At 41.9% G+C, this 14,366-nt stretch overlaps 1 protein-coding gene across 3 annotated transcripts in view; it reads left to right on the top strand.

Moving 5' to 3' along the window:
* TTC6 (tetratricopeptide repeat domain 6) overlaps positions 1-14,366 on the top strand; it is a 255,994-nt gene that overhangs the window by 122,370 nt on the left and 119,258 nt on the right. For all 3 annotated transcript variants that reach the window (XM_077262594.1, XM_077262599.1, XM_077262589.1), the window contains exons 9-15: positions 2,655-2,759; positions 3,043-3,111; positions 7,015-7,394; positions 7,492-7,966; positions 11,326-11,455; positions 13,039-13,214; positions 14,164-14,300. In XM_077262594.1, coding sequence (XP_077118709.1) covers positions 2,655-2,759; positions 3,043-3,111; positions 7,015-7,394; positions 7,492-7,966; positions 11,326-11,455; positions 13,039-13,214; positions 14,164-14,300 — 1,472 coding nt within the window. The remainder of the gene's footprint in view (positions 1-2,654; positions 2,760-3,042; positions 3,112-7,014; positions 7,395-7,491; positions 7,967-11,325; positions 11,456-13,038; positions 13,215-14,163; positions 14,301-14,366) is intronic.

The raw sequence follows: 14,366 nt of genomic DNA, 5'->3' as shown, positions 1-14,366 counted from the left end.
GGGCCAAGCTCCTCGCATAGGCCTCCTCACCATCATCCTGAGCATCCCTGGCCAAATAATTAATGACCCCAATGTCCACATTCCTGCGACTTTCTTACAGCTCTCTCCTTCTGCGGCCACGGCGGGAAATGACAGCAGGCTGTGGGGATGTCTCCAGTGGAACAGTAGGGCTGCTACTGTTTCCTGGATCATCCTGGCTTCCTGGATGTGGTGCTGCTGCGGGTGGTGGTGCACCTTCTTGGCCAGTTGTTGCAGGATCTTGTGGTGCAAATGAAGATGTTGCAGGAGGGATGTCCCTGGAAGGATCCGAAGATGGGCCAGCCACCTCTTCTCCTTCCCCAACCGGATCTATTATGACCTCCGAGTCTGAGCCGGTCTCCCTCTCAGTGAGGTTGGGCTGTGTTCTGTTAGTAAAGTATGAGAATAAGTAAATTAAATTTAAAATTTCACCTTTAAAAACATATGTGTAATGTGTTTTGATGTTTTTACTTACCGTCTCAGATCCATATTGGGATCCAAAAAGGAGAGTGTGTCATAGTATATGTATTTGCGCTTTTTTGAAGGGGCTGCTGCCCCACTCCTGGCCCGCTGCTGCCTTTCTCTCCTATACTGATCGCGTATGCTGCGCCATCATCTCATAACATCTTCCACTGCAATGAAAGAGAAATAAATAATGTATAAGGCCATTGTGCACAGTGGTACCACAAGGTGTCAGTGATTTAACTGGTTTTAATGTGGCCTAGTAACCTGCATTTCTTAAAAAATATCATCAATATAATATTATATATCAATATAAATATTGTAAACACAAACAGTGAATTTCAGGCCATAAGGACAGGGTCCTCTCCCCTCTGTACCAGTCCGTCATTGTAAATTTATTTAATGTAAACGACATCTATAAAACTCTGTACGTAACCACTTTCTCATGTCCAGCACCATGGAATTAATGGTGCTATATAAATAAATGAAATTAATATTAATGAAAATATCAGAAGGCCCAAATTCATGTAGGTAATGCAGTTTGCAAGATTAATTAATAGAGAAACATGAGTGTACTTACTAATTTGCCTCTGGACCTCACGTGGCCGCTGTTCATATTGTGGGAAAAGGATCTCAAATATGCTCCTCCAAGCAGCCTCTTTCCTTGCCAGGTTCGCATAGTTTGCATCCCTTTGGTCCCAAATTTCGGGCCTTTCTTGGACCAGGATGAGAAGCATGTCCACATTATTAATTGTGGAGGCGTGCGGCAGACTTCCAGGATGTCTGACTGGCTTTTTCAGCTAATTAGCATGTCTCAGCTTCCTGATTGAGGGATTGGCACATTTCCTGTCACCTGCAAAACTCTTGCGTATTTTACGCAAGTCACACGCATGGTCCGTGTGTAATCCGTATTTTTCGTGCACTCATAGACTTTCATTGGCTGATTTTTTGCGCAATACCCTAACAAACGCAGCATGCTGCAATTTTCTACACCCGTAAAATACGGATGCATAATATACGGCAGATAGGAGCTGCCCCATAGAGAACTATTGGTCCATGTGCAATGCGTAGTTTTTGCGCCTCTAATACGTCCGTAAAACTCTCTAGTGTGACGCCGGCCTAATGCTCTAATGGTTGTCGTCATTTCAGGCTGCAAAACTGGGCAAAAGGATTAAAGTGAATACACAAGCCCCACTAGGTGTAACAGATCTACAGGGTGGGCCATGTATATGGATACACCTAATTATTAAATGGGAATGGTTGGTGATATCAACTTCCTGTTTGTGGCACATTAGTATATGGGAGGGGGAAAACTTTCAAGATGGGTGGTGACCATGGCCGCCATTTTGGATCCAACTTTATTTTTTCCAATGGGAAGAGGGTCATGTGACACAAACTTATTGAGAATATCACAAGAAAAACAATGGTGCGCTTGGTTTTAATGTAACATTATTCTTTCATGAGTTATTTACAAGTTTCTCTTTGTTTACAGCCATTGACATGTCACAGAGGTTAACACGTGAGGAGCGGATAGAAACTGTGTTGATGTCTGGTGAACACAGTACCTGGGTCATTGCAGCAGATTTCAATGCAAGACACCCTGTCAAGAAAATTGTCATCATTCCCATGTTATTTAGGTGTATCCATATAAATGGCCCACCCAAAAAAGTTTGCCTCATCACTTAATATAATGTTCTGTGTAAACTGAAGGTCCTGTTCAAATTTTTGTTTGGCCCATTCTGCAAATTCAGCGCGCCGATCTGGGTCATCCTCGTTGAGATGCTGCAGCAGCTGGATTTTGTAAGGGTGCCATTTGTGAGTAGCTAATATCCGCCGAAGGGATGTTCGACTGATGCCAGATCGGCGAGCTGAATTTGCAGAATGGGCAAAACAAAAATTGGAACAGGACCCTCAGTTTACACAGAACATTATGTTCAGTGATGAGGCAAACTTTTTTGTGTGGCCCATTTATATGGATACACCTAAATAACATGGGAATGGTGACAGTTTTCTTGCATAGGGTGTCTTGCATTGAAATCTGCAATGACCCGGGTACTGCGTTCACCAGATATCAATATAGATAGATGACATTATGAAATCTGGAAAAAGATTCCCCTTAACGTTATTTGACATGTGTGCAACTATATATCAGAATCTGTTTCACCATTTTCTAGAGCTGCTTGCGTGAGCAGGATGAAATGGAAGACTTTGCGTCCGTGCAGGCAGACAGCGAGTCATCAGATGAGGATGACGTCGATCCCGAAGACCTGTCGATGCTGGTAAATTCCGGATGTTCAATGGTGTCATCTCATTTCTGAAGGACATGTTTGTTTAAGATGGCGAAAACATTTTGACTGGGGGATGACTGTCCTGAAAATATGCAATAATTTATAAGTGCAGACGCACAGAGTACTTCAGGAAATATCTATCTATAGGACAATAGTCATCTTTCCGTTTATATAATTTCATATGCTTTTGTTATGATATCATATATCCAGAACTAGGGCCCAGTCCTTCTTTTTTTGGAATAACTTTTTATTTTATATTTCTTTGTCTTTATAGCACAGAATTTTATCCCGGAGATACAAGTCATTGCCTGATATCCACATGTCATCTTCTGGATCATTGAAAGTAAGCGATGGCTTATGGTACAGTAAATATTGGTCTCTTTTATACAAGGGGCAATGCTGTAAGGCAATAAATCACCCCTAAGATACTTGTATACATGGGTGACGGGATAGACAGTATAGTCCTAAGAATTTTTTTTAAATGTGTTGCCAAATTGTATGAACCAGTTTGCTAAAATTTGATATCAGTAAAATCAAATCCAAAAAATGACAGCATCGTGTAATTCTGCATTGTCATTTTCTATAAAAATGTTATTGCTTGATTTAAGTAGCTAGAAGACAGAATATACTCAAAGGTGTTACACAGTGCAAAGGGGTTGAGCCTGGTAGAGAAGAAAAACAAATTACATGCATACCCACCTCCCAAAGAAGAGCCGTTACTGCAATGTTGGCTCTGCTAATACCGGCTGGTAACGTGACATTGTTGTGTAAGGTGATGGCCGCAGCCGATCAGCTACCGCTGTCTGACTACAGCGGGCATGTGACACAACAATGTCAGGATTAGTGGTGCTGTCAGGAATAGCGCCGCTACAAGTGGTTAGTATACATTGTTTTAATTCCCTAAGGAGCCATAAAGTTATTAAGAAGGGGTTCTGTAGTAGTGGACTTCCCCTTTAAGAGAAACACATACACATAACAGCTCAATTTCTATTTATTTTTGCCTTATGTGTTGCATTGTCTATTGCTGGCTTAATGAGTTAACTGAATGTCTATCAGTGTGATCATGCTGACAGCAGAGTTTTAGTCAATTCTTTTCGAAGATCCAAACTTCTTCATCAGGACAAGACACTCTGTGTTTAGTCCTGAAGAAGAAGTTTGGAACTTCGTAACGCATTGACTAACAAACTATATTCTTGGATATCCTTCCCATCTATTTTCTGCACTGGCAGCGCAGAATTAACCCATATAATCCAATTACCTGTTTCCTTGAGCTCTTTAGTGGTTGTGGTCACACAACCGCACCAGGTGAGTACCATTGCCTTAGGTCTCCCCTTTTTTACCCTGATAAAACCCAATTTGTGCTATATTGTTATTCCAGTTTATTTCTGATGACTGCAGAGTTTCTTACGCTCATCCTCCCTTTTCTAGGCTTTTCTCATCTGATGTATGACCCCATCAGATCTAAACTTCGTGGTCAGAAATCAGCTGTGAGCAGCTTAGAAAGACTCAGAGTTGTAAACTGTTCCGGAAAAACAAGTTCTCAAAAGCTATATGCACACAGAGTTATTTTGCTGAGTTTCCAGAGCAGAAACTTAATGGAAATACCAGGATTTTGAAATTTGGGGATGGATTTGTAGAATTTCTGCTCCAAAAACCCTCTGAAAAGTTTTGTGTGGAGCGTAACTGTGTCTCAGTTCACTCATTCTGAAGCCAGCATTAGACAGGCTGTAGGAAGCAAAGGCTGACCTTTTTTTTTTAATTAATCCCAATTGCACAAAATAGGAGGACCATGAGTCAAAAATAGCCAAAGAAAGTAACCAAAAAATATGAAGTTTATTGAAAACACATAATTTACATGTATACAGTATTATCATATAAAAAGTTAGAAATTTGGGACTAAATCCAGATATAATATGGTGACCTAAAAACACAGTCCGGGACAGTAACTAGAGTAGTTGCTATTTAGTAAACATGTAGCAAGCATGCTACCAGTAAATGCATATTAATAACAACCAACATATGGCGACATAACCTAGTAGTGTGAGCGCATTATCAATGCTGCTATAATCGCCATAAATCCATGTACAGAAAATGCAATAAAAAAAAGTTAATTACCCATATAGTATGGAGGTCCCGTCTGGATCCTGGTCACGTACCCCAACGCGCGTTTCGCGTTCAATAGTTACCGCTTCCTCAGGGGGCGTGGCTTAATCAAGATCTCAGTCCAGTTTAAATAATGGTCACATCCGATCATGTGACAAGGTGAAAACAGCGCGTGCGCATACGTGAACCGCAAGCAGAGCCCCATCCATGCGCTCCAGGTCTCAAATCCGCCCAGCAAGTCCCGGTCACGTGAGCGGGCGGGCGCCACGCCCACAACACATGACACGGGACTGCCGCCAGACACGGAACAAAGAGCGCAATGAACTGGGGATGCTGGTCCATAGAAAAACATAATATATATGTAAAGTGACGACGTGCAATAAAGTGCAAGAGTGTACATAAGTAATTGTATATTGACAAACATATGCCGACCATGTAAATCAAATAGTGCGTATGCGTGAAACATAATAATTATAATCCCCATAAGCCGCCCCTACCACACACATGGTGGGGCCCAGTGACGCCCATACCCCATAACCAAGGTCCACCACCAGGTGGGGAGGCGGGGGGGATTCCACTAATAAGGTGTGCTTATAAAGAAATGTAAAAGTGCTTTAACTGACATTTTGACATGAAACACAGTTGCCACATGGAAAGCAACCATGAGGTGGCTCACCAGATCCAAAATTGTATTTGCTTACTCTTGGAATGTAATGACTTGATACCAATAAATCTTTGAGATTTTTACTTCGCCTAGCAGTCATTGCGGGGTGGTTAGTCAGACATTTAGAGAGCAATGGGTCACTTTGGAGGATGCCCCAATGTCTTTGGAGACAATCTCTCATAGTGGACCATTCACCATTAAAGGTGGAGATAAATCGCACCACATTCTGTTGTTAAGTGGTTTTCATACTTTTCTTACCAGAGCACAACAGTTCATCACGTGGTACATATTTAGCTCTTAGGTACCCCTTTTTAATGCTCCTATTGCTGTACCCCCTGGTTTGAAATCTAACCTTGAGATCAGCTGCCTGAGCCTCAAACTTGGTGGTGGAGGAACAGATCCGCTTCATTCTAAGATGTTGACCAACCGGGATGGCTTTAATTGTACTGTATGGATGACCTGACTCAGCATGCAAGAGTGAGTTGACCGAGGTGGACTTTCTGAAGACATCAGTCTGCAAATATCGATCACCATCGACCTCAATCTTAATGTCCAGAAAATCCACCTCGATCTTACTCATTTGGTACGTCAGTTTGATATTGTACGTATTATCATTAAGTTGTTGCATAAATTCATGCAAAGCTTCATCAGGTCCTTGCCATATAATGAATAAATCATCGATGTAGCGCAGCCAGCACTGCACATGGTCCGTGGCCCCCCCCCCGCCAAAAATCCCCCTCTCCCAATACCCCAGGAAGAGATTGGCGAAAGAGGGCGCACAGGCCGCGCCCATGGCAGTGCCGCGCTGCTGCAAATAGAAAACATCCTTAAGAACAAAAAAAAATGTTGTTAGGATAAATGTCAACAATTCCATGATCAGGTCACAGATAGCACCATCCCAGTTGCTGGCATCCAGGAAAAAGCGGACCGCCTCCAATCCATCCCTATGACCAATACCGGTATACAAAGATTGTATATCAGCGGTAACAAGACACATATTATCCTCCAATTGTATCCCGTTGATCCAACGGAGGACATCCGACGTGTCCCTGGCATAGGAGGGGAGCGACTCTACCAAAGGTTTTAAATAGTAATCCACAAACTTGCATATGGGGTCACTCAACCCTCCCATACCAGAGACTATCGGACGGCCTGGTGGGTCAACGGGTCAAAATCCCAATTGCAGAAGTAGTTTTTTTTACCAAAAATACATGCATTTAAGAAAAAAATGTCCCCCGAAGTATTATTAATTGGCTGGGAGCAGTGACCCTTATAATCCTGTTTGGGATGATTAGTTACATAGGTTTTGGACAGATAAGTTACAATATATTGTTACTAAAATCTGGTGTTTTATTTTTCTAACAAATATATTGTTTATTTTATTTTTTAATAGTCCATTATATTGGTTTATTAGTTTCATGTTATCAAAGTTTTTTTTTATTTTTGAAATTGCTTATTCTGTGTTTTATTTTTGTCTAGAAATCAACCTCTACTCCCAATCTATCAATCCATATGGAATGTATGTTTCATCTTTCGGCTGATTTTCAGACCAGTATGAAAGAACTTGAAATATGGAAAGAGCAGAATTATAAGTTAGCGAAACCGTCATCAGCTAGTCCGGATCACGAAGAACCAGCAGAGACGGCAGAGCTGCTGGCAGAAGTCACCATAAAGCCGGCCTTACTCGCACAGAAGGGCAATGATTTTGTGCCTTCTGATGCTGGCATTGTCACCGCTCACATCAGAAAGCGTGTAATTAGCTTTAAGAAGAACTCAAAGAAAAAGAAAAGACTCCTAGATCCATCAAAGTTACAGGAGGTTTTACTGAAGTTGAGACAACCTCCTCGCACCATACAGAGGTAAGCCCAAAATATTAAAGGGCCGCTGACGAGTATAGCTCGTCATGGTCACTACTATAGTACCTAATATTACATGTACCATTCTCATCTTCTATAGATCAGTATCCCTTGTAAGATCACCAACCAGAATAAGTTCAGCAAAGCCCCAGCGATGCATGAGTCTTCCACGACAACTAGATTTTCCTCACTTCCTGAAGACACATGGTGGCATCCAGTATGGTCAGGATGTTCGTGAGTGGGTGAGAGATATCTGGAATCACTGGTTTGATGAGGTGTTTCCACCAAGTCGGGCATCCATTCAAGATGAGCACAAGTACTTTGATATGACTCGTGTCCTTGACACTGATGAAGTTGCTAAGGAGGAAGTTTCATGGGTCATAGACCTGAATGCAATACCCCCTCTTTTGGTGGAAGATCCCTCTGCATCACTACAAGATGTAATGGGAGAAATTTCCGATTTGACTGATCTAATACAGCAACAGAGGAAACCTTCTATATTTCACTACTGTAGAAGAGGAGCGCTCAGCAGAAAGATTGGGAACCTAACACTGGCACTTCAAGATTTAGACTTGGTAAGAATATTGAAAAATGAAGAAGTCTCGGTTTACATCCGTATAGCACTAGAAGAATATCCTGGTCACAAGCGGGGTGAGACTGAAGGAAAGTTAGAAGGGGAAATCTTAGCTTAGTGCATTAGAGGTCCAAGAAGTATCGTTTCTCTTTGCGGAGAGTGACATGCTAAGCATGTCGAGATGAGGAGACCTAAAGCTGCAATCCTCCTTCTCTCACTCAGCCAAACGAGATCTCCACTTTGCACTGACGGGGGGCAGTACCCCAAAACACAGTGTCTGCAAATTGAGATTCTGGTTTGGCTTTTAACCTAAGTCATGTGACAAGGCTCGTTAAAGGGTTGGCATTGACTGTTAGGATTGCTACTTCCAATAGGTGGCACTAGAGTTCTAGTCCTCTTCCTCTCTGAAGAGACAATTTGCATTAGAGGTCCAAAGACCGGACCAGGCTTTTATATAAAACTAGATGGTGGCCCGATTCTAACGCATCGGGTATTCTAGAATATGTATGTATGTATGTATGTATGTATATAGCAGCCACATAGTATATAGCCCAGGCCACGTAAAAAACAGCATATAACACAGCCCACGCAGTATATAACATTGCCCACGCAGTATATAACATTGCCCACGTAGTATGTGACAATGCTCACGTAGTATATAGTAGCCACATAGTATATAGCACAGCCCACGTAGTATATAGCAGCCACGCAGTATATAACACTGCCCACGTAGTATATAGCACAGACCACGCAGTATATAACACAGCCCACACAGTATATAGCACAGCCCACGCAGTATATAACACTATATAGCACAGCCCACACAGTATATAACACAGGCCACGCAGTATATAACACTATATAGCACAGCCCACGTAGTATATTGCCCAGCCACGTAGTATATAACACAGCCACGTAGTATGTAGCACAGCCACGTAGTATATAGCACAGCCACGTAGTATATAACACAGCCACGTAGTATATAGCACAGCCACATAGTATATTGCCCAGCCACGTAGTATATAGCACAGCCCACGTAGTATATTGGCCAGCCACGTAGTATATTGCACAGACACGTAGTATATTGCACAGACACGTAGTATATTGCCCAGCCACGTACTATATTGCCCAGCCACGTAGTATATAGCACAGACACGTAGTATATTGCCTAGCCACATAGTATATAGCACAGACACGTAGTATATAGCACAGACACGTAGTATATAGCACATACACGTAGTATATAGCACAGACACGTAGTATATTGCACAGCCACATAGTATATTGCACAGCAACTTAGTATATAGCACAGCCACGTAGTATATAGCAGACACGTAGCATATAGCACAGACACGTAGTATATTGCCCAGCCACGTAGTATATTGCCCAGCCACTTAGTATATAGCACAGACACGTAGTATATAGCACAGACACGTAGTATATAGCAGACACGTAGTATATAGCATAGACACGTAGTATATAGCACATACACGTAGTATATAGCACAGACACGTAGTATATTGCCCAGCAACGTAGTATATTGCACAGCCACGTAATATATTGCACAGCCACTTAGTATATAACACAGCCACGTAGTATATAGCACAGAGACGTTGTATATAACACAGCCCATGCAGTATATAACACAGGTCACGTAGTATAGCGCACAGCGATGTAGTATTTTGCCCAGCCACGTAATATATACCACAGCCACGTAGTATATAGCACAGCCCATATAGTATATAGCACAGAGATGCAGTATCTAACACTGCCCACGTAGTATATAGCAATGTGGGCACCATATCCCTGTTAAAAAAAAAAAAAAAATAGTTATATACTCACCCTCCGTCGGCCCCCCGGATCCAGGCGAGGCATTTACCGATGCTCCTCGCGACGCTCCGGTCCCAAGAGTGCATTGCGGTCTCGCGAGATGATGACGTAGCGGTCTCGCGAGACCGCTACGTCATCATCTCGCGAGACCGCAATGCATGGACCGGTCATCGGAGCGTCGCAAGGAGCAGGAAAGGCCTCGGCTGGATCCAGGGGCCCACGGAAGGTGAGTATAATGATTTTTTTTTATTATTATTATTTTTAACATTAGATCTTTTTACTGTTGATTCTGCATAGGCAGCATCAATAGTAAAAAGTTGGTCACACAGGGTTAATAGCAGCGTTAACGGAGTGCGTTACCCGCGGCATAACGCGGTCCGTTAACGCTGCCATTAACCCTGAGTGAGCGCTGACTGGGGGGGGGGAGTATGGAGCGGGCACTGACGGCTGGGGAGTAGGGAGGGACTAATTCTCGGCCTGACTGTGCCCGTCGCTGATTGGTCGCGGCCGTCACCAATCAGCGATGCGGGATTTCCGGAACAGACAGACAGACAGACGGAAGTGACCCTTAGACAATTATATAGTAGATCATTGCAACTAACACTCACAGAATCAGTTCTTAGGGTGAGCCCAAGGAACTTGTAGGAACTTGCCCTACAAGTCTTAATTTGAAATTAGGGGTTGCGCCATCTGAGACATTTATGGCATGTTCACAGAGTGTCTCTTAGCTGTGGGTCCCATCTCTGGGTACTGGGCCTCTGTGCACAATGAGGAATAGAGATGTAGCCATACATTGGAGACTCTCACCATTTATTTCTATAGGAGCTGAGAAAACTGCAGAGCGAGCATGGAGTTACCCTAGTGTTAGCTGTTGTCTTACTTTCACTCCTGATTTTTAGTTTTTATTAAGAAGCACTATAGTCCCAGAAGATGATCTGTTTCTTCCCTCCGTCCTCAAAACTTTGGCCAGACCGGTCTGTGGCTGTAAGGGCTCATTCATACATCAGTTTGTCCCATACAAGTGCTATCTGTTTTTCACAAATATCGCTCATGTCAATGATTTTTTGTGGACTATGCAGAATTGCAGAGATTATTGTCCATTGTTGATCCGAGAGTTGTATCCATCTCCGCGATGAAGGTCTATTGGTCTGTGAATAAAGTCAGCACTCGGATGCCATCTGAGTGCTGTGCGTTTTTAACACACTGATAGGAGAACATGGAGAAACTTTTTGTTTTGCTTCTCATCAGATAAAATGTGGAACAAACTCTTATGAAAATCTGATCTAAAACATTGATAAAAGTCCTAGGGGCCCTTCCCCATTACATTGCAGACCCCATTTCTTTAGTAAGACTCACCCGCTCATTAATCTTTTGGATAAAATTGTATGGGCAGAGTTAACACCTGTGTTCTTAGCAAGATCTTTTACTCTCAAAATCATGCAGAAAATCTGTGTTTTCTAGGTTTAATGCTCCTTTAAATGGGATTTGCTTTGTCTTTTATATTTTCCTGTTTTTTGCTCTTCTCTGCAGGTTATAAGACTTGAACCCCAACTGCTAGATGCGTATTGGCACAGACATTTAATTTACCTTCTGCAAGGCAAGACCAGCGAAGCGTTGGATGACCTGAACTTTATTATTAAATATAATAAAACTCATGCAGGTAAGAAATAGAAAACCTGATAAAAAAAACCCTAGCCCCTAGCCCCACAGGTCAGCGTTTAATACCTTGAGGTTCGGATAAGAGTGGATAGCACATGGCAGTGCCACAGTCTGTATTGAACATTGGCAATTTGTAATCTCTGGGTCTGTGCTTTAGGCTGCCGTCACACTATCAGTATTTGGTCAGTATTTTACATCAGTATGTATAAGCCAAAACCAGGAGTTGGTGATAAATGCAGAAGTGGTGACGTGTTTCTATTATACTTTTCCTCTGATTGTTCCACTCCTGCTTTTGGCTTACAGATACTGATGTAAAATACTGACCAAATACTGCTAGTGTGACGGCCTTACAATTGATGATGTAGGATAGGTCATCAATATGGAATCAGTGGGAGACTGACACCCAGCGCCCTCTGTGATCAGCTTTCTGCAGCTCCATTCATTTCAATAGGAGCATCTGAGAACAGCCGCTACACAATGTACCTGCAGAGAATAGCCACAAACAGCGGATAGGTAGTGGTGACAGATGTCGAACCTAGACTGATCAGATATTCACAACTTATCTTAGGGATGGGGCATCTTAATCTAAGTCCTGCAAAATCCCTTTAAAAGGAAGCAATCATCAGAAAGACGTATTATCTAAATCAAATTTTTCAGTTTTTTTTTGTTTTGTTTTACATATGACAATCTGTATTAAAAAATAGTAATCTTGCAATTTTCACATTAGACACAATGGTGAGACCCTGCCCTCTGTCTTGCATTGATGTGTCTAATGAGCATGTGAAAAGGTCATTGTGGGAGCATGCTCAGCAATAATATTGCCTTTTATGACTGGTAAATCCTGAGATATCAGCTGTGTATAGAGGTGATACCTGTCAATGTAACCCTGCCTGTGATGATAAGGAGACTGCTGAAAACACTTCCAGGAAGTGTCAGTTTATCAAAAAGCCCCAGTGGCCAGTGTTAAAATTGCAACATTACTATTTTTTTAAAATAAAGATTGTATTATGACAAAAAATGCAAACATTACAAAAGAAAAAACTATTAGTACAAAAATATGATTGAAAACATAGGTCATTTTGTGACGAGGGCTTTCCAATTGAGTTGAAATGAAATCCTTGCAGTATTAAAAGTGATGTTCATTGAACTGAGCAGTGTACGGTTACTTTGCATTGTAGGTTTTCCACTAATGTAGAATGAAGGGCAGATTTGGTGATGATGGTTCATAGGACATAGGACATTGAAAAAAATGTAAAGCATGATCAATAACTCTTCTCACCAACAAAAGCAAGCTGAATGGTCAGCTTTAGTTTTGAGATCATGGTGGTCTTTATTTGAAGCAATATATGAACCACTTTCAATGTAAATATTCTTCCACTAAATTAGAAAAAATTTCAGATCAACCTAATCAATGGGTAAGTTGGCAAAATGAGTCAATAGTCCAGCGCTGGATCTCTACGCAGCTACTGAGCTAAACTTATAGTGGCTGCAGTTCTAGGAAGGGTTACCTTTCTAAAAGATACAGATATGATATGTGGATGGTTTTATGCAAGTCAGTTATGTAATATCTCCTATATAACACAGATGCCTACTTGTCCAAAGCTGAGATCTACAAGCAGAAAAAAGACTATACCATGTCTATTGTGAATTACACACAAGCTCTTAAATGCCGACCTACTGACGATGACATATATTATCGGCGAGCGCAGATGTATGAGGCTCAGGATGAACTCATAATAGCCATGGATGACTATGCACAGGTATTAACAGCTTCATGTTCACTAAAAGCTCAATTCTAGCTAGCTGGGTTTCATTGAATGGTAACGTTAGGGGTTACTTGGGCAGCTTTCATCTAGTAAAGAGTAACAGTCGATGGTATACAAGTCACCTGGCCCTGTTTTAAAGGGGTACTCTCAAGTTCTTAAATTGCTTTAATTAGTTAGACAGCATGAAAATAAGAAAGTTTGCATTTGACTTGCTTTTTCTATCTGCTGTCATTCTTCTGCAATGAGAGCTCTTATCTTTCATAGTGTACAGCTGGATTCCATGGAGCTCGAGCACCAATGTCTGCCCAGACCTTGCCTGCTACATTTCTGCAGAGGGGTGAACACTTAACATCCCAGCCAGCTTTCTCCAGCCCATTGATTTCTGCACAGCAGTTATCTGCTCACCTCCCTCTTAGCTTCTGAAGAGATGCAGTTAAAAATCACCAACCCACTGCTTTCAGGGAAGGTCTCCTAATCATGGCTCTCTGCTCTTGCTGTTCAGAGCAGTGTGCTTGTTCAATTGCCTTTTTCTATGTGTAAATACAGTGATATTAGTGTAGACTCCAGAACAAACCACTGATGGCTGAATATGTTATAGCAGAACTTGTGCTGAGCTCTATAGTTCTACTAATACTATTCACATAAGCTGTCACTTAAAGTGAAGAGCCCCCCTGCCAGAAACCAGCAAGTGAACTATTTAGGAAATCTGTATGCTGCTTATGAGACAACTTCAGAATAACCCTTTAAGGCCCTTATACAGGGGCTAGATCCCTAATAGTGAGAGAACAGAACATGCGTTTGATCCATACCATATGTATCAGGTTCTTATTTTTTTCACGATTGGCCTGCATACTAAATTCCTTGTGCCTGTACTATGTATACTGTATGTCATTTTCATCTCTGTTAGTGGATATTGACCCCGCTTTTCTTTCTACCTTTGCAGTGCTTCCACCATAACCCCAGCCATGTGAATGCTCTCATGAAGCACGGATTGTACTATTTCAGGAACAGTAACTGGAACGTCTCTGTGCAGGATTTCACTGCCATCATCAAACGAGACTTTGACAACATAGAGGCCAGGTCTGATACAATCACGCTGTTACTGTCACCATTACATGGTCATAACATAGAACAAATTGCTCCATG

The sequence above is a fragment of the Ranitomeya variabilis genome, chromosome 1 (genome assembly GCF_051348905.1).
Source record: "Ranitomeya variabilis isolate aRanVar5 chromosome 1, aRanVar5.hap1, whole genome shotgun sequence".
NCBI lineage: Eukaryota > Metazoa > Chordata > Amphibia > Anura > Dendrobatidae > Ranitomeya > Ranitomeya variabilis.
Note: the sequence above shows the minus strand (reverse complement) of the source record. Positions and strands in the feature narration are given on the sequence as shown.